Below are 21232 nucleotides of genomic sequence, written 5' to 3' on the forward strand. Positions count from 1 at the left end.
TGGAGGAGGAAGCATTGAGGAATAAGCTCATGAGGTTGGGGAAGCATGAAATGTTTTTACGCTTACACTAATTGAGGGACACCTTATTTCCCCACTGCTGTTTCAGGTGTGAAACTTTTTACTCATCCATTTAACAAGCATTTTATTAGGTGCCTTTTACAAGAGAAGCACTGTTTTAGATTGGAGATTATCTGACTTTATCGATACTATGAATAGGATCGACGAAGTCCCTATCCGCACAGACCATACATTCTTAGAGGTAACACAAACAATAATCAAGTAAACAGGCAAACATTTAAGAGATTTGGTAAGAGATATGAAGGAAAATAAGCTAGGTTAATGGGTTAGAGAATATCTATGGCTATGTTGCATCTATACTAGATGAGATGATCAGGGGCTCCTCTCTTAGGTGACATTTGAGCAGAGACCTGAATGAGACAAGGCGAAGTTATACAAAGATTTGGGGTTGAAGGCAGGGGAAACAGCAAATGCAAAGATGTTGGAGCAGGAATCTGCTTGACATTTTTTGAGGAACAGTGAGAAGGCTGGGCTGGTGTGACTGGAGAGGGAATGAGCAAGGAGAAAGTGACAGAGGATGAGGTGAGAGAGACAGGAGCCAAGTCATACGGGCCATTGTTAGGACTGTCGGTTTTATCCCAAGTGTGAGGGGAGACAATTAGAGGATTTTGAGCAGGAAGAGTGAGTACATTTCATTTATATTTTATTTTTATTTATTTATTTTTGCGGTACGCGGGCCTCTCACCGTCGTGGCCTCTCCCGTTGCGGAGCACAGGCTCCGGACGCGCAGGCTCAGCGGCCATGGCTCACGGGCCCAGCCGCTCTGCGGCACGTGGGGTCTTCCCGGACCGGGGCACGAACCCGCGTCCCCTGCATTGGCAGGCGGACTCTCAACCACTGCGCCACCAGGGAAGCCCCTTCATTTATATTTTAAAAGGACTGGCTGCTGTGTGGAGAATGAAGTGTAGGGTGGAGGAGTGGAAGCAGGGAGAATAATTAGAGCTGACTGTGGTAGATTTGCCAAGAAATGATATTTGGGCAAGCTGCTAGTGTAGGGGGTAGTGAGAAGGGATGGGGTTTGTGATATATCTATATCCATACCCACATCTGTAAATTAGGGCTGACGGGAGTGGCTGATAGATTGGATGTGGAGAGGGAGGGAGAGGAATCTAGGGTGATGGGGCGAGAGCTGCATTATTATTTGGAAAATATTTCTCAGAAAAGATGATGACAGAAGACTACATGGGAGACATTTTGAGGTACAGTGGGATTAGAGCCCTGACCACAAGGGCCACCATTCTCCTCCTTCTGTCTTGAGGGACTTTCTTGGTAACATGACATGAGGCCCACAAGAGGGCACACTTCTCTCATCCAGTCAGCATCATGGATGCCTTCTGTTCCAGTCTCTTCCTCTGCTTAAAAGTCAGATCAGTCACGGCCAGAGGAAGAAAATTCTACCTTTTTTGCAGGTAGTGGAAAAACTAACTTAAAGGAGGGATCCAACTGCCATTGCCCACAAGTCTTATTTTAGTGATAAACAGAGCCTATTCTCATTAACAGTAATAATAATTATGGAGTTCTTCCTATGCTTTGCCCTTTGTGTTAAGCAGTTGATCTGCGCCATCTCATTAACCCTAAATCCTTACACCACCTCTATACTATAGGTACAAGCTACATTTTAGGGATGGTGAAACCGAGGCGCCAAGCACCATGTGGTAGAGTAACTTGCCACAAAGCAATGGAAGAGCTATTATTTGAACATTGTACCCTGAGCACTTAACATCCTGTATGCTTCTGATTATTCTCAGTGAAGCCCAGCAATCTTTGAGAAAGGAAACGCTAAAACGTACTCAGTTTCAGCTGGTGACTAAGGTGGGCCCAAAGGGCCTATTTACGTACTTCGCTCCAAATGGGGGAGATTTGCTGTAGGTTGAAGGCTGTGAATAGACATTTTATTTTGGAGGAGACCATGTGATGACTAAGGCTGTCAGATGGAAAAGGGCCAACATCTCTTAACATCATTTTCCTATTGGTTCTGAATTTTTTTTTTTCCCTTTAGGATATTTCCTCCTCTGATTTTGTAAACTGACACAAAACATTTGTGCAATGACCTGGGGTATTATGACAGCCTTAGATCAAAATCTAAGGACAACTTGGATGAAGGACAACTTTTAAAAAAGGACACGGTCTGCCCTCGCCTTGGTTAAACAAATCGAATGGAAACGATTTGTTCAGACTGGAGCATCCAACAGACGCAAGCTCTCTGAAACAGCCCTGACGCTTTGGCAAACACCGTTGCTTAGCGAGACGTCAAAACTCGCGCGCGCAAACAAATGCAGGAGGGGCTCATACGCCAGCACTAAGCGAAGCTCAGGTTTTGGAGAAAATCTAGGGGGCACGTGGAGTTCCTCCCTCTCCTGGTTAGGGGTGGCGTGAGGGGAGTGGGGAACAGGAGAAAGAGCTCCCCGGCTAGCCTAATCTGGGCTGACGCCGCTCGCTGTTCAGGGAAGGTGCAAAGGGGGCAGGGGCTAGTCGCCCCGCAGGAGAACACCTCTGCATCTCAGTGAAGGGCCAGGGGCAAAAAGGAGGGGGAACCCCGCCCTCAGTCCCCAGCAGGATCAGCGCGCCCCTCCCCCCAGGAAACGTGCCCGCCGGTCCCTCCCTCCTTCACCACCTCCTGGGGACGTGGGTTGTAAAAGCCCACGCAGCGGGGCGAACTTTGTGGCCGGTCGGGGCGAGGCACTGGCACGGCCCCAGCACCCCTAACACCCGCCGCCCCTCTCCGTGTCCCGCCTCCAGCCTCCCTCCATCAGACCAACACCCCTCCCCCAAACCCCCAGTACAACCACCCCAAACCGCGGCCTTAGCCACCCTCCCCAAACTCCAACCCCCCCCCCGCCCCGCCCGCCGGCCGGCCTTACTCGCGCCCCCTGGGGCGTCTCCCTAGTCTGGACCCCTGTTGTCTGGGCTACAGGGAGGAGCTGCAGCCGCGGTAGCCCCGCCCTTCGGGTGCTTGGACTACCCCAGCCCCTTGAACATCTGGGTGCAGGAGTTAGCGTTCCAGATGTGGCTCCTGGGCGGCCAGATGTGCGCGCTCCCCTTCCCCTCGCCTGGCGGCCGGCGAGTCTGGGCGGACGCCTGGGAGGGGCTGGGAGTTTTCCCTCAGAGCTGACTTAAAACCTCAGCCCCCGCGGCTCCCCGCCTTAGCCGCCAAACGCTCCCGGAAGCACTGCCAAAAGGAAAAGTTTCCAACCCAGCCCCTGCCCTGTTGCCGTGCAGCCCTCGGAGCTTCTCAAACCACCAGGGAGAGTAGAGTATCTCTACGGGATTCCCCAAAGAAAAACCCTTATGTTTTGGCCGCGCAATCCCGGTCCGGGCCGTGGGACTCCAGGTGCACAGCGAGCAAACCCCAGCTGCGGAGGAAGAAGATGCAGTTGGCTTGAATTGGGGATTTGCCCTAAAGCGCTCTTTGACCGGTTATGGATTCCATTTTTGATGTTGGAGGTCGTATTCCACCTGGTACGAGCAGTTCAGAGCGGGAGAAAAGCCAAGTGAACCCGGTGACTCAACCCCTTGGAATGTGCCTGGAATAATAAGGGGGACTTGAAAGGTTTTTATGGCCGAGGGGATAGCTGGTGGAGACTAGGCTCCTGCGCCTGCAGTTGGCCGGCGGCCGAGGGGGGCAGTATTGCCTTTTGCAGTGCTGCAACGCCTGCACACAGGACAAAAATAGTCGGAGCATCTGGTTTAAATCAACCAAAAAGCATTTCTATCCGCTTAACCCACTGTCCTACGGAACCGACAGAACAGGACAAGCCAGCTATAATCCCGGTACTCTTTTAACACTCCAGTAATAGCTAAACCCAATCACATTTTACCCCTGGGATTTCTAAGTGTCCTAATGTACAACTGTTGATATTTTATAGATGTTGCAAATTAAACTTCCTTTTCTGAGGTTGTGTGTGGGCATGTGCTCAAGCATTCACATTTGCAAGCAACACTCTGAATATGTTGCCTTTTTTTTCTTTTTGGGTAATTGACATTGTTGAACCGTGCAGCCCTAGAATAGTAAAAAGAAGTAAGTATCTGAGGCCAACAAACGGGTTGCTTACGCTACTAAATATATAGCCGCATTTTTCCTCCCTTAACGCCCTACTCAGAATTCCAAAGGCAAGTTGGAACAAAAGGAAAACGTGTCTGAGTGTAAAGAGAGGACTAGTGCCAAGAATTACAGTCACAGGGTAAATAACCTTGTTTTCTCTTTCATCAGTGGCCGCTACCAAACCCCGTTCTTGGAATGTGGCCAACAGTCTGTCTGGTGCAGGGTGCTGCTAATTAGAGAGAGACCATAAACCTCTCTGTCAAAGAGGGCATATGACCTTCCCTTCAAGTCTAAACAATAAAGCTGGAGAACTGCAGACTGCACTCTCCAGGCTGGCTGCCCTGCGGATTCCCTAAATAGGAACAGGATGAAGGCCAGGCTTAAGAGGTTACCATAGCTCTGCTCTCACACTTTGAGGAATCGGTCACTCCACTTCCCAGTATAACTTGTTTCAATTACACTCTACATCTATTTAGAGGAGAGCAGCTTGCAGAGAGAACTCATTGTCTAATCTAAATGAGGAAGCAATTATTACTTGCTGCAGTCTAATGTGCTTTGAGGCTGTCAGGTCAAATATCAACCAGATCTCATGTAACTTTACTTTGCACCTTGGAAAATATACCATTTTGATGACAATTATTTATCCCTGCTTTTCTGAAACGCGCTTTTTTTTTCTTTCTATTAAGGGTTTTTTTTCTCCCCTCCTCAGATTTCAACAGTCTTTTCTAATTTTAGAATTTGTTATTCCAAGGTAAAGACCACAACTTCTTCTGTACACTGCTTAATGTTAAATACTTCAAACACTATTTTTGGCTTTTTTAATGGGCATCTTCTCAGAATATAGCAAAATAGAATTCCCCAAGTCTTCCTTTCATGTCTAATTTACCTCCCTGGGAGTGCCCTGCAAGCTTTAATTTTATACAACATGTTGTAAACTATAAATAATACAGTTCCACTTTCCTAGAACATATGGAAACTGTTGCCTGCTATATATCCCAACTGTAGTTGCTTTCAGCTTCAAGATTGAATGCAGTTCATCTCCTGTGTAAAAAGGCATTTGGCCCTTTTCTGTGTTTTGTTAGTTAAAACCCAGTATGGAACAACATACGAAAATTCTTCTTGTTGTGAACAGAGCATATAAAAGGCTTTACAAGGTGTGGTTTGAAGAGAGAAGCCATGGAGCAAATGCTGGTGGGAAGGTGAGGAAGGAAGGAAGGAAGGCACTTCCTGAGTGGGTACTCCTCCCGGTTGAGCTACATCCTCTCTTCAAATCTCTCCCTGTTTTTCTTAGCCAATAATTGATAGTAAATTTGGTCTTTATTTTTCCTATTAATTTAAAAAGCATCCTTACTGAAGTGACCCTAAGAACCAAATCTATTACCTACAGATCACTCAAAAACTTCACTCCATTTTAATCTTCTGATAAATAATCTGAAATTTTTGTTAAACGCATAAACAGTAAGAATCATTTCTATGATAGCTGTTTAAGTATTCTGTGATTGCAAAGATAACCAAGTGTAATGGAATTAACAACACAAGAATCGGAAACTACAATTATTGTGGTTGGGGGTTTGATCACTGTTGAGTGTCGGTGTCTCTACCTGTAAAATAGTGATACTTCCCCAAGTGTGGAAACAAACAAATATACAAATCTTAGTTATCACAACCTAACACAAGGAGCATCACAAGCCTTATAAGGTATAATTCTCCCTCTCCCAAATAAAGCGTGTGCTGCAACATTCCCTTTCTTTGTAAGATAAACTAATAAAATTCAAGATTTGGAATTTTTACATATTGAATTAGTCAAACAACTTTATATTTTAGGGTAAATAGAGTTTCCTTTGGAACTTAATTTTAAGGACATTATGATGGTTAATATAGATATACATATATATGTAATATATGTATATCAGCCAGATACTCTAACCTGGCTTCGACTCTTCTCACTCACCTTTTCTAAATTTCAGCATTAAACAATGCTTAGGGGACTTCCCTGGTGGTGCAGTGGTTGAGAATCAGCCTGCCAGTGCATTCGAGCCCGGGTCCGGTAAGAGCCCACATGCCACAGAGCAACTAAGCCCATGCGCCACAACTACTGAGCCTGCGCTCTAGAGCCCGCGAGCCACAAGTACTGAAGCCCAGGCTCCTAGAGCCCGTGCTCTGCAACAAGAGAAGCCACCACAATGAGAAGCCTGTGCATCGCAACCAAGAGTAGCCCCTGCTCGCCGCAACTAGAGAAAGCCCATGCGCAGCAATGAAGACCCAAACAGCCAAATAAAAACAAACAAACAAAAAAATGCTTAGAAGAGAAAAACTTCTCTTCCAAGGCTGATGTGCAAAACCATCTGCTCTTGCTTTTTTTTTTTTTTTAATAAATTGATTTATTTATTTAATCTTTGGCTACATTGGGTCTTCACTGCTCTTCACAACCTTCTCTTTTTGTATTTCCCCAAAATACAGTTGAAAAGATAAGAAACTGTGACAGTTCTATGGAACTCAAGGTTAAAAGTCACCTTGAAAAATTTGCAAGGCTACAAAAAATGTAGTAAAGTTTCAAGAAATTCTGCCTTAAATAACATGTATGCCCTGAGTACTCCAGGTGAAAGATGATGATGGCTTAAAATAGGAAAATGAAGGAGAGGTGATTTTAATGGTCAAATTCAGTATATATTTTGGAGAGAGCCAAAAGGACTTACTAATGTATCAGATGTAAGAGGTAAGGGAAAGAAGAGAACCAAGAATTAAAAAAAAAAAACACCAAAAACCAAAACCTGCTTTGAGAGAAACCAAATAAATTATTCAACAACCTCGGAAAAATCAAAGCATAAATAATACTCCATCTGAACATTTGGTAACAATGAATTTGTTATTTTTAAAGCAAGAATTATTTTCCTTATATTAATTGTTATGCTATCCTACTTGGACATAGGTATTGTGCAGAGCTACCATACACAGTAGACACTCAAGGAATATTTTTGAATGAAAAAATTATTTGATTTGCACATAGTGCCAAAATACCATATTTTCCTTTTTTTCCCTCTTTCCCCTTGTCCTTAATCTGGGATTGCCAGGTAAACTAAGAGTAAATGGGGTGATTTTCCTGCTTTTTTGAGCACAGTCTCTTAGTATCCTATACTTATGGACAGTTATCAATCTTGTGTGTTAAAATTTCAGTTCAAAGCATCGTCTTATAAAAATCAATTTAAAAAATGTTACTAAAACCAGACCATAAGGAGAGAGTTTCAAGAATAGAATATTGATGGGTAGGTAAAAGGCAGAATGTTTTCCAGGGAACAATGAATCAGTCTCTGACATAATTTTTTTTTTTTTTTTTTTGCGGTACGCGGGCCTCTCACCGTTGTGGCCTCTCCCGTTGCGGAGCACAGCCTCCGGACGTGCAGGCTCAGCGGCCATGGCTCACGGGCCCAGCCGCTCCGCGGCATGTGGGACCCTCCCGGACCGGAGCACGAACCCGCGTCCCCTGCATCGGCAGGCGGACTCCCAACCAACTGCGCCACCAGGGACGCCCTCTGACATGATTTTTGTTCCATGAATTTCTTTCTGAAGAACAGTGAACCACTAAAAGGGAGAATAAAACTCTGAATAAAATGCTGCAGTTCATATATTCATTGTATTCTTTTGAATATTTAAATTTCTAACTTCTTTGGATTAACACAAGGATATGTATCCTAATAAAAGCGAAAATATAACTCCATTTGGAAATACATTAAAACATTATATATCATAATGAAGTCACACAAAGAAACTTTTTTAAACACAGGCTTTCTCTTTAAAGTTTAAATGCGAGGCAGACATCTGCCTTTAAAACAGATGGAACCCCAGAACATTTCCAGGATACATAAAATTGAATTTTGTGTTATATTTTATGTCTGAGACAGCTAACAATATAAATTGATGGCTAGGGTTTCTGTACTGGTTGTTTTTTCCTACCTTCTTTTTCTAACATTCAATTTAACAGTTGTTTCTTTTGTAATCCTATGGATGAGCATTCCAGAATGTATGAGTTTTTTCAGTTATACATGTATATATTTTTTCAGATTATTTTCCACTATAGGTTATTACAAGATATTGAATATAGTTCCCTGTGCTATACAGTAAATTCTTGTTACTTATCTATTTTATTTTATTTTATTATTTATTTTTGGCTGTGTTGGTCTTTGTTGCTGTGTGCGGGCTTTCTCTAGTTGTGGTGAGCGGGGGCTACTCTTCATTGTGGTGCACGGGCTTCTCATCGTGGTGGCTTCACTTATTACAGAGCACGGGCTCTAGGCATGGGCTTCAGTAGTTGTGGCACACAGGCTCAGTAGTTGTGGCTCGTGGGCTCTAGAGTGCAGGCTCAGTAGTTGTGGCGCATGGGCTTAGCTGCTCCATGGCATGTGGGATCTTCCTGGACCAGGGCTTGAACCTGTGTCCCCTGCATTGGGAGGCGGATTCTTAACCACTGTGCCACCAGGGAAGGCCCTCTATTTTATGTATAGTAGTTTGTATCCGTTAATCCCATACTCCTAATGTATACCACACCCCTTTCCACTTTGGTAACCATAAGTTTGTTTTCTATGTCTCTGAGTCTGTTTCTGTTTTGTATATAGATTCATTTGTATTATTTTTCAGATCCCACATATGAGTGATACCATATAGTACTTGTCTTTCTTGGACTTAACTTCACTTAGTGTGATATTCTCTAGGTCCACCCATGTTGTTGCAAATGGCAGTATTTCAAAGAATGTATATGATTTTTATAATTTGCTCTATGATTTGTATCTTAAGTGTGTACCTATGGTGTCTACTATTTAATCAAGAGACACTCAGTAATAAATAATGTAATTTCATGGAACCTAACATATATATTCTGACACAGGAAAAAAATACAAGTTACCACTAATAAAATGAGTTTATTTTATATTAAAGTTTTGAAAAACCATATTTGTAAAATTACCGCCATACTAGGCCTAAAGATAGCCTTTACAAAGGGATTAAAAATTGCAAAACTGCTTTCTCTTAACTACTAAAGTACATAGATTTAAAAGGTGTTAGAAGAGAAAATGTTAATTCATGGTCAATGTTTAAAGAGTTAAAATACATTATATCTGTAGAAAACTACTAGAAGATTAAATCTTAAAAACATTAAGAGAATAAATGCTGTACTTTCCTTTCAGAAAGCTTTACTCTTAAGTGATGTTTACTGAGAAACATACACTGCATACCACAATAACGATCTTATCAAAATTTATCTAACTGCTTTGCATATGGATCAACTTAAACAGAAAAAAACATAGGAAATTGCTTTTCAATACATATTAACTTCTTATTTTTCCTGATAAAAGAAAATCAAAATAAAAATTTAGTTCATTCCAATTAAAAATACAAATTACTAATATTTAACAGTTGTATTATTTCTAATAACACAAAAGTTCAAGCATTCCAGAGTACAAACTGTTACTTAAAAAGAAAGAAAGAAAGAAAGAAAAACATTTATCTAACCAATGTTTTACAGAAATTTGGAATATTTACATATAACACTGTAGAAATCTTTGGTGGTGACATATGGATTAAGTTCCCTGAAAACACTTTAATAATTTTGTTCCATCAATCTGTGTACTCAAGTATTTATAATTGGTAATGCTGGCACCATCATTTTCTACCCAATTCCACATACATATAGGGAAGTGTGTGGAGGGAATCTTATGCAGGGTCTATGGGGGTTTACATAATTAATTCCTTAGCAATAAGGCTTATTTCAGGCCCATTTTTATACCAGAAAAAATATGGTGAACTAAAGAATAGATCAATTAGTACTTCCAAACAAACCCTGGAAATAGTTAATATTATGAACAAGTTGAATGACTATATAATAAAATAAAACACCAGCTACAATTTCTGGATAAACTTTAACAGCTACCAAAACAGTGCCCTAAAGGCTTGTGCAGCATCCAACGCCCATCTGCCAAGTGGTAAGCAATGGGGGAAGCAAGGCACTGTGCTCTAGGGATTAACACACCTCTTTTAAAAGCATTAGACTTAAAAGCAGAAAAACAAAAAATGACCTGTTCCACCTTAAAAGAAACAAAAATTTACGTTTATTATACAAAATTCAAAAGAAAGCATGCTAAAACACACATAAAAGAAAAGAAGTAAATTTAAGAAATGTAAGAAAAGGAAAGAAAGGAAATGATAGACCAGCAAAATGACATTGACTGTATATAAGGATATAACAAACACATCAGGGGAAGCATTGTTAAGTGTAAAGAGATACAATTAAACAGAAGGACTTGCATTATCTCTTTGAAACTAGTGTTGTCCTCCATTAAACGTTTTGATTCTAGAAGTGTAGAGGGATAAATAATTCCTCCAACTTAGGACAGTGTTCATGAGTTTACTATAATTAAAGAACAGGTTTAATACTGAAATTAGACTTGAAAAAAAATACAGTGGTGCAAATCAGCCTCCAAAGGTAATGTTTTTGATACAAAGTCACTTACTTACAATGACCTTGTCAGGCAATTTGAGATGACATTGCCTTTGTGAAGGAAAGATAAGCATGGCACAGGTAGCATTTATACTGGGAAGTCTAGTACTAGGCAAAATAAATAAAACTGTCTTCCAAGAGTTTATAACCAGAATTCATAGAAATTTTGAACACAAAGAGTCTTTCCAGAAACGAAGAGGCTAAAAATTAGTCAAGGTAAAATAGATGAAGATATTCATGGAATTAAACTTTGGGGGAAAATAAGTTGAATGAAGTTTTAGTCGGTGGTACTTATCAAGAATGTGAGATAATCTAGAAGACATTTTAAGACTTGTATCAGGAGAAATGTATGAATTATATTAAGGTACTCCTGAGTAAACATTCTGTTCTCTACCAACACTCTGAGTAGGTCCTGAATATACATTGCTAGCTGGCTTCATTTCTTAGAAGGTAGAAAGGTCAAAGATCTTACAAATCTCTCTCACTGCTTTTTCTTTTGGACAAACAGAAAAATCAAGTAAATTATCTGAACAAGTATAATAATACAAATTTGATTACTGATCACTAAAACCATCATCAGAAATATATTTACTTAGAGTTCATAATGCATAGTTACCTATGCCACCTAAAGAACCTCAAAGTTCAGTAACTCAAATTCTCTTGGATTAAAAAAAATGGTATTTTTCTATAATCTATTATAATAATTTCTAACATGTAAGATTAACAACATTTGTATTTTGCATTGGCAGGTATCTTCAGGAAATTATTTCAGCTAGAAGTGAAGTGATTCAAATGGTTCTAGTCAATGCCAGATTTATAAATCAGCAGCTCGTATCAGTGCCAAGCTTGTGAATGGATTGGCTGTTGGTTAATTTCATGAATTAGAAGATACCTCAGTGCTATACTGGTCTATGACTCCATTTCACAAAAGCTACCACTTTCAAAAGCTGAAAACATAACCAGTGTTAACAAAAACATGCCAAGTTCAACTACACTATAGAGCTAAATATGGGAAGCTGGTGAGTTTTAAAATAACTTCGTATCTGTAAAGAAGGTAAGTAAAAATAGTTAAAATTGAAAAATAAGCTCTGGTTTTTATTATTAAAATTAAATGAATATAACTAATGAAACCCACAGGAAAAGAGATGATGTAATTCAAGGCATAAATTTGACATGCCAGAATATGACAAATAACAATAAACACAGTGTTAATAAAACTTAAAATAAATGTACAGTTGTAAAATAAGTAAACAATTTTCAAGTGTGCAAAACTAGTCAGGAATGAAAGTGCTATGTAGATACCTGGTTTTCAAACATTTGCCTTGAAAACTTTCAGTTGATGGTGGAAAAACTAGAAAGTATTAACAAAGTAAAAATTTGAAGAATATAAAGCGTACTTTATCTTACATTATACCCTTGTTCTATCACTGCTGGATCAGAGGCCTATTTAATTACTATCCTCATGTGATAGAGAGGATAGTAACAGAAATACAGGTAAACACAATACAATATCACAAAGTCTGGTGTATCTTGAACCATAAAAAGACTCTTTTCAAGTATACTGTGAGTTTGTGTTTCACTTTACATCACAGGCACTCAGTGTTCTGAAGAATGTGACAATAGATAACACAGTATTCTATTATTTCTGATATATCTATCTATCAATTTTTGTATAACTACCTTTAGTAGTCAAGATTTGGAAGTAATTGTTAAAGAAATAAAAGCTATTTAAATAGATGAAAGTAAACCCTATCACCACCACAATTTAAAGAATTATTTTAATGTATAAATCCTGAATATATGATGTTAGAAAAAAAGTTGATGTATTAGCATAATTTGTCTTGGGATACTTGACATGTACATGACTAAAAATAAACTTGTGGTCTCTTCTTCACTTTGTATTTCAGTGACCCATACCGCACCTGAAGAGAGAAATGTGTTATTATTATGACTTAGGTTTTGAAATAAGACAGGACTTAATAGCTCATAATCACAGTAATAATTTTTTAACTTTTCTGATATAAACAATCAATTATGCGCTAAGTGTGTACTCAAAAGACAGCACTACCTATATACTCCAAAATGTAGTTGGCATTATGTTGCATATATGCACAATTAACACTGATAAAAAATGAAAACTTATTAAAACTGTTATTAACTGTTATTATTTATGCTTTGCTGGGTACATGTCAATGAACATTGCCACAATAATCTGAGGTCATTCGCTGAAATCCTCCACTGCTTTCTGGGCACAAAGACAACATATTATTATGGATAGACTTTTACTATTTAATCCTTATTTAGAGTTGGTTCAGAACAAAAGTACATACTTAATACTGCTTTTTCTTGCATATACGTAGGGCTGGCACTGGGTACTCACATCAACCGTAGGATTTTGCTGTGTGAGAATACCATTTTCTACTTAGAGTGGAAGACTAGGAATCTGCCATTTTCTAAATTTCCAGAGATCGTAATCCATCTGATCTGAATAAAGAATTTTAAATATAGCCGGTGCTCTATTATTCCGACCCTTCATCTATGGATACCCTAAATGCGAATGCAGCAGGAAACCCCTTAATAGTAATCACTGGGAAAACAACTCTATACCTGACTAACCTCTTTTCGGCCTTTCACGGTTTTCACAGATTTCATGCTTTGTGATCTTCGTAGCCCTTTGTGTGTTAACATCTCATCATCTGAATATGGCCCATCCGCTTCTTCATCTGTTTTCTCATCTCCATCTCTCAGTGGAATTCCATCACCTAGACGAGTTGTCAAAACCAGTATGTTTTGGTAAAAGGATGCCAGTCAGCAGCACCGCCTCTTCACCCTGTCTATTGGCGGCCCTCTGCATTTGCCAGCTTGCTCTTCTCCCTGTCTCATCTGGAAGGCGTTCCCTGCCCTTTACCATCAATCTTTGCCCCTTGCACTATTCTAGAGGAGGCTCATAACTCATTTCTTCCAGGAAGTTTTCCCTGGCCATTCCTATTTTTACTATGCATTTTTTCAGAATAATTAAAAATACTTTATTTTTTAGTCGGTTAACACGGCTGTCTTGTTCGAAAGTCAAAGAATATAAATAGATACACAGTGAAAAGTCTCTTCCTGCCCTTTCTCCTTTTTGTGAACTTTTTTTTTTTTAAAAAAAATATTTATTTATTTATTTGGCTGCACCAGGTCTTAGTTGCAGCATGCAGGATCTTTAGTTGTGGCATGTGGGTGGGATCTAGTTCCCTGACCAGGGATCGAAACCGGGCCCCCTGCATTGGTAGCAAACTCTTAACCACTGGACCACCTGGGAAGTCCTCTTTTTGTGAATTCTAAGCAACCTAAGCAACGGTGTGTTTTGATCTGTTATTTGTACCTTTGACTTTAATTAGGAACTCAGGGTCCTTCTCACTCCCCAACGTGTCAAACCTTTTTTCAAGACCAGAAATGGTAGAGTGAACTTAAGGAATCATATAAAACCCAAAGGGGATAGAACTATGGGCAAGATAATTCACTGGGGGCAGGTGATGGAGAAGTTAAACTGACACTGTTGCAGCTGCTAAGATAAAACCCAGCCAGACAGGCTACAGTAATTAGAAACACCACAGGCTATGATGACTGATGTTAGTCAAAGAAAATAGCCAGCATCAGGAGGGTCAGTAAGAGATGGATCCTGTGGGTGTGCTAACAGGCTGCTATGTGTAGCAACGAAGACTTAACATTGGCCACTATGCAAACATCTAGGCAGTCAGGCTGGTTACTGTCAGGAAATCTGAGAGCACCCTGAGAGGCTGGGATTCAGGGACAAGAACACTCCCGTTCCTGAAGCAGTGGTTCTCAAACTTTATTAGAGTTTATTAGCACAAACTTATTAGCACCTACTAGAGTCACTTGGAGAATTTACTGATCCACACATTGCTGGGCCTGGTGTGGGGCTGAGAATCTACATTCCTAGCAAGTTCCCAGGTGATGCTTATGCTACTGGTCCCGGGCCCACACTTTGAGAACTACTGCCTGGATGGCGCAAGAGAGGGGCTCAAGTCTAAGGCAACTGGAGTACTAGGTAGGTTATAAAGACAGGGGTGAGGGACTTCCCTGGCGGTCCAGTGGTTAGGACTCTGTGTTTTCACTGCCGAGGGCCTGGCTTGGGAACTAAGATCCCATAAGCCGCAGGGAGCGGCCAAAAAAAAAGAAAAAAAAGAAGAAAGACAGGGGTGACGTTACAAGGCCCCATTATGTTTCAAATTCTCCTTCAATAAAGGTAAGGAGCATAGATACCTTCTTCAGATGAGAAAAAAGTAGCAGGTTTTCCAGGCTCAGGAGGGGGCAAGAGATGGACTTTTTGCATGTGAAGAAAAGTATACTGAGTAATTGTTTATTAATCTGCTCTCATAGGACATGAATAACTTGAGCATCACTAAGCAAACTATGAAGAGTTATAATGGGAACATACTGTATAGCACAGGGAACTCTACCTAATGCACTGTGGTAACCTAAATGGGAGGGAAGTCCAAAACGGAAGGGATATCTATATGTGTATAGCTGATTCATTTTGATTTTGTTGTGCAGTGGAGGCTAACATAACATTGTAAAGCAACCATGCTCCAATAAAAATTAATTAAAAAAAAGTTTCCTTGTCTCATAATAAGATAAACATCTTTAATTATATATTTAGGAAGTACAATTTTATGCTGCCAGACTTCTAGGCTAGAAATCAGGAAGGATTTGGAAGTAGAATCAGTCATTACATAGGTCAAGATCCTTTGCTTTCCTGCAGCAGTCGGAGGAATTTTGTTCTAGGTAGACACGATAGCATGTGCAAAGGCCCCGGGGCATGGGAAGCATAACTGTGTGGAAGAGCTGTGAGGAGGTCAGTGTGGTCAGGGGAGGGAATGGGGTCAGTAGTCCTGGGAAAACCCTGTTGGTGCAATATTAAGTGGAAAAAAATGTATGTATAGAAACAAAGTGTTGAAAAACATAAAAATGAAACCATTATATCTGTTGGAAGTGGGCTTTTAAGTGATTTTAAATTTCTTAATTTTTCCTTCTTTAAAAAAAGTTGCCAGATTTTTATTTAAAAAATTGTATTACTTCTATAAACGGGGAATATAAACCAGAAAAAATATTTTTAGATTGCCATTTGTAGATTTTTCTCTATTGCTGTTGCTTATATAATACCCCTAATCCCAATATAATAAAACTAAGGTAAAACATAGAATAAGGAATCAAGGAAAGAATCAGAAAGGAAGCAACTGTGATCAAAAAGTTCTCTAAGGCCACAGATGAAGCATAAGGCTACATTTCAACAAACACGGCCCTTGGATTTCAACTGCCTCTCACTTCATGTGATTAGGAATTGGAATTGCATTCAAAATGATAATTATATATACATCTTATTCTTTGCTTCCTAATTTCAACTAAAAAAAAATCTTAGTTTTCTAAATATTGTTTCAGGAAAAGTGATGGATTGATTTGTTATTCCACAAGTATTGAGATATATATATATATATATAGATATATATATATATATATATATATATTTTTTTTTTTTTTTTTTCCGGTACACGGGCCTCTTACTGTTGTGGCCTCTCCCGTTGCGGAGCACAGGCTCTGGACGCGCAGGCTCAGTGGCCATGGCTCACGGGCCCAGCCGCTCCGTGGCATGTGGGATCCTCCCAGACCGGGACACGAACCCGCATCCCCTGCATTGGCAGGCGGACTCTCAACCACTGCACCACCAGGGAAGCCCAAGTATTGATATTTTTAAAATATTACTGTGTGTGAGGCAGTGTACTAAATTATGGGGGATACTATATTGAAAAACACACAGCTGTCTTCTTCTACCCTAAGAAATATATAGTCCAGTAGAGGAGACAGAGTCTAGTGGGCATGACAATACTGTAATAAATGCTGTAAATAGAAGACAAGGCCAAGGTGCTACAGGAGCACACAGTAGGGGAAGTGGGTGGTAAGAGAAGACTTCTTGTAGGAGGTGGTGGCCAAGCCGAATCCTGAAAGACTCATAATTCTATACACCGAGCACATGAAAGAGTGTGATGCCAAGTCTGGGGAGCTAATATACCACACGCTATTGAGCTTGGGCTTCAGAGAGCAAGGGGGAGGGGGCATTGAAGCATTTTAATCGGAGGGCGACATGATTAGATTTTGTTTCTCTAAAGGAGTCTTCTTGTACTTTGGAGAATGAATCAGAAGTGGATGAGACTGGAAGCAGGGAGGTTACTGCAGTACAACAGGCCAGAAATGATAAAGAGACCAGGGATTGAGGAGACAGGAGCCAAATTTGGGATCTGTTAGGAGATGAAGTCGACAAGCTTAATTTAGCACGTTATTAAACTAAACTGCATCAAAAAGAGAGGAGTCAAGTCAAATATCTTCAATAAAATATTCATTTTCTATTCCACTTAAAAACCTGAAAATGAGTATGTATGAAAATTCTGCTGTGAGTGGTGGAAATAGTATTAATCAAAGTTGTCCGAGGATTTTAAAGACTTCGGAGGAGGGGGAGACCCGAGATTACGAGAAAAGCCCGAATCTGGATGCCCTATCTGAACAGGAGCCCGGCAAGCTGGCTGAATGGTTTGCAGGTCTTCCAAGCCCAGGCAAGGGGAAGCTGGTGGGGTGCTGCTGGCGCCGACAAAGGTGATGCCAAGGGCGGCTGCTTTCCGTCATCAGTCTAGACTGGGCAAAATCCTCAGAATGGGGCTGTCCATGCACATTCCTGAGGGGGAGTGACTGAGGACCTAAGAATGAGGAGTCTGTGTTGCCGGGGGCCCTGAGGCCTAAGGCTGCAGCTGTTTGACCACCTTCGGCCCAGAGCTCTGTTACCATTTTAGGAAAAGTAGCAGATGCTTTTGCAAACTGACCTGGTTTTATTCATAGCTCGTACATCTTAGAATTGGTATATTTTAAGTCCCCCCTCCCCCCTTATAATAGCCAATACTGATCCAGTACTTAGCATGGACCAGGCACTGTTCTAAGCAGTTTCCATGTATTAATGTATTAATGTAAGTGCAGAATCATGGAAAGTTGACTTGGAAGCGGCCTTAGTTATCGTGGTGGAAGGGGCCGTGGATCCATGTGAGGAGGAATGAGTACTTGGCCACTTAACAGCTGTTAAGACCCTGAGTGAGTCTTGCTTCTCTGGGTCTCAGTTTTCCTATCTGGTAAGCTGTTGAGGCGGATGGGAGATGAATACGATTCTATGTGAACGCCAACCCTGAGCCAGTTGAGCTGTCTGGGGCACTGTGTTGAGAGGGATTCTGAGCCAGCGTGGGAAGGGCCACAATCCATTAGCAATGGCTGCCGTGGGCACAGGAGCAGAGAGGAGGCATGTCACTTATTTGCCATCTTTGACTACAGCATCTCTAAGGTCACCCCTGCCAAATTGTTTGAATTCATTGTTCCAGCCCAAGTGTCTCACTAAGTGCAGTCTCTTTATAAAGTAAAAAAAGAGTAAGAATTAGGTTAGGAACCTTGGATACTTCATTTCTGTCATTGAGTATGTGGTCTTTGACAAGTAATTTAATCTCCTTAAGTCTCAGTTTATTCATCTACAAAATAAGGATAAAAATATTTAACCTGCATAGTCATCTTAAGGATTAAATAAATATGTAAAGCATCAAAAATAAGACAAAACAGAAATCTCTTTATGTGCTGGTATATTGAATTTTAACTAATATGGGAGCAGCAGGTTCTTTGCAGAAAAAATATTTCCACTTATCAGAATGTGGTGTTCTTTCTAAGGAAGTGAACATCATGTTCAAGGTGTCTATTTTCTTACAAAAAAGCATTTGGAGGGAGCTCTTTTTCCCATAGTGACAACATGCGGACTTGAGTAACTTCATCAAAGCAAGACTTCTCTCAATCAGCTAACCTCAAACCGCTCAGAGCAAGCCATTACTAGTTTTCAAAAGGGAACCACTTTTCCAAATATTTGAATTTGCTTGTGTTCTGAGCTAACTGTATTGATTACACGAAATATTAGTAAACAGACTTTGAGATATAAATATACTTCCCACACTAAAAAATGTACCAACTTGCTTTTCTTGAGGAAGTTTGGAAGTAAATAAAATAGAAAAAAAATCATGATATAAAAAAATGAATACCTTAATTGTTTTCAAAACAAGAAGTAGGTTTGTCTTATTTCTGATTTTAAGGGTAACAGGTTGATTAAAAAAAAAAATCACTAAAAACCCACAACTCAGAGGTAAATGCTGTTAACATTTTAGTTAGCAGCATTTAGACTCTCTTCCAGACTCTCCTCTATGTACATGTATCTGAAAAACAACTTCACATATATTAATCCATTTCATCGTCTATCTATTGTTCCTCTATGGTATAGGATCATAACACACACATTGTTTCACTGTTATTGTTCTCCCCCGCCCCCAATCTGGATATGTTTTCATGTCAGTAAGTATAAACTGACATTATTATTTTTCACGGCTAATAGCCACCTTTTTTCTTACCCATTTCTCTTAGGAATTTGGTTTGTTCCAATATTTTGTTACTATAAACAACAACAAGATGAACATTCATACATCTTTGTACCTGTATCTTTGAACACTTGTCTGATTATTTCCTTATGACATGTTCTTAGAAGTTTCTTGCTGAGTTAAAAAGAATACATTTTGATAATTCTTGCCAGACTGTCATCCATAACGATTATTCTACTTTAAACTCTCATAAAAAGTGTATCAGAGTGTTTGTTTCCCAACTTTCTTGTTCTTTTAATTTCATGGTTTAAAATTTAACAGAAGAACTAATTAACACCTCACTATCCTAAAATATTTTAGTCACACCATTTTAAATTTAATAGATGGATACCATAAAACTAGTGTCATGGATTTTCAAATTTATAATCCTGGTTTTATTTAAATAATTGGAATACAATTCTTAACCAATTCTAAGGTATAATTATGAATAAACTGCTGATAAAGGACTCAGATTACTGGTCCAAATCAGCAAAATATATATAGCAGTCCCCATAAACAAAATCAGTATACCTCATTTTTAAAATGCATATTAAGAAAATGCCTATTAGGGACTATTTTTACATTATTAAAGTATTAAGGATGATGGTTCAAGGTTCAAAGTTTCCTCACTCTTAAAGGCATTAGTACCTTAATCAATGGCCAATACTTAATTATTACCTCTTAGATAATAGCCACCAGCTTTTTAAAGTTATTCATTCTGGGGAGAACTTAGAAGAAAGTTCACTATTTTTCCTTTATAAGAAGGGACTGTTCTTTTCTTTCTTTCATTTATAAAATTAATTAATTCATTATTTTTGGCTGTGTTGGGTCTTCGTTGATGCACGCGGGCTTTCCCTAGTTGTGGTGAGCGGGGGCTACTCTTCGTTGTGGTGCGCGGGCTTCTCATTGCAGTGGCTGCTCTTGTTGCAAAGCACGGGCTCTAGGAGCACTGGCTTCAGTAGTTGTGGCACACGGGCTCAGTAGTTGTGGCTCACGGGCTCTAGAGCGCAGGCCCTGTAGTTGTGGCACATGGGCTTAGTTGCTCCGCGGCATGTGGGATCTTCCCGGACCAGGGATCGAACACGTGTCCCCTGCATTGGCAGGCGGATTCTTAACCACTGTGCCACCAGGGAAGTCCCTCTTTTTTCTTTTTTTAACATCTTTATTGGAGTATAATTGCTTTACAATGGTGTGTTAGTTGCTGCTGTGTAACAAAGTGAATCAGCTATACGTACACACATATCCCCATATCCCCTCCCTCTTGCGTCTCCCTCCCACCCTCCCAGGTGGTCACAAAGCAGCAAGCTGCTTCCCACTAGCTATCTATTTTACATTTGGTAGTGTATATATGTCAATGCTACTCTCTCACTTCGGGACTGCTCTTTTCAAATTGGTTTTAATTATAAAGGATGATTTTCAGTCTCCCTCAGAAGAAAACTTCTACTTAAAAAACAAACAAACAAAAAGATCAAGTAGCCCTTCACCTTATGAACCTAGTAATACTTTAATAAGAAATATCCTGAAGATCTTAGTTCTCAATTAGGTCTTGAACTACAACTTTCTTATATGCAAAAAAAATGACTAAGGGACTATGTCTTTTTGTTTATGTATATGTTTCTAAGACCACAAAAATTTACTAAAATTTTAGAACGTATCAACTATGACATGCTTATAATTTACATTAGAACAAGGTAGTTCTTAGTCTACAAGTCATGATTTCAACACATTTTTCCATGGGAGTAATCCTATTTTCAAACCTGTCATCTTTTGTCACCTGCTTAAAACTTCTTATCTTATAAGTCAATATCCTTCTTTGTTCACAGCACTTACATTAAAGAGGGTTTAATTATAAAACTCAGATGCCACTACATAGTTTGAGTAGCAAGTTAGAGATCACAGGTCAGAACTAGTGCTGGTGGTAGAGGGTAACCACATCCACATGCCATCCACATGGCAGCACAAGGCGCTACTGCTACTTTCTTAACTGGATTATCTCCAGAGTCAACAAAAAGCAAGCAATAACCTTATTTAGAGAAGGAGACCTACATACAGTTAAGTGTGAAGCTCAAGAATATAAGCTTAAAAATAAATGTTGTTTACCCAAATTCAGCTGGCAACCAGGTATTATTTTAGTGCCCATCT

General features: G+C 39.9%; 1 protein-coding gene across 1 annotated transcript in view; it reads right to left on the reverse strand.

Annotated features, from left to right (window-relative positions):
- Positions 1–9021: 9021 nt before the first annotated feature.
- Positions 9022–21232, reverse strand: part of REEP3 (receptor accessory protein 3) — a 100645-nt gene continuing 88434 nt past the window's right edge. Inside the window, exons 7-8 of the mRNA XM_082854712.1 lie at positions 13224–13369; positions 9022–12529 (exon numbers count right to left, since the gene is read on the reverse strand). Of these exons, the coding sequence (XP_082710838.1) occupies positions 12473–12529; positions 13224–13369 (203 nt within the window). The 3' untranslated portion in view covers positions 9022–12472. The remainder of the gene's footprint in view (positions 12530–13223; positions 13370–21232) is intronic.

Source organism: Leucopleurus acutus, assembly GCF_964270905.1.
Source record: "Leucopleurus acutus genome assembly, chromosome: 14".
Lineage (NCBI taxonomy): Eukaryota > Metazoa > Chordata > Mammalia > Artiodactyla > Delphinidae > Leucopleurus > Leucopleurus acutus.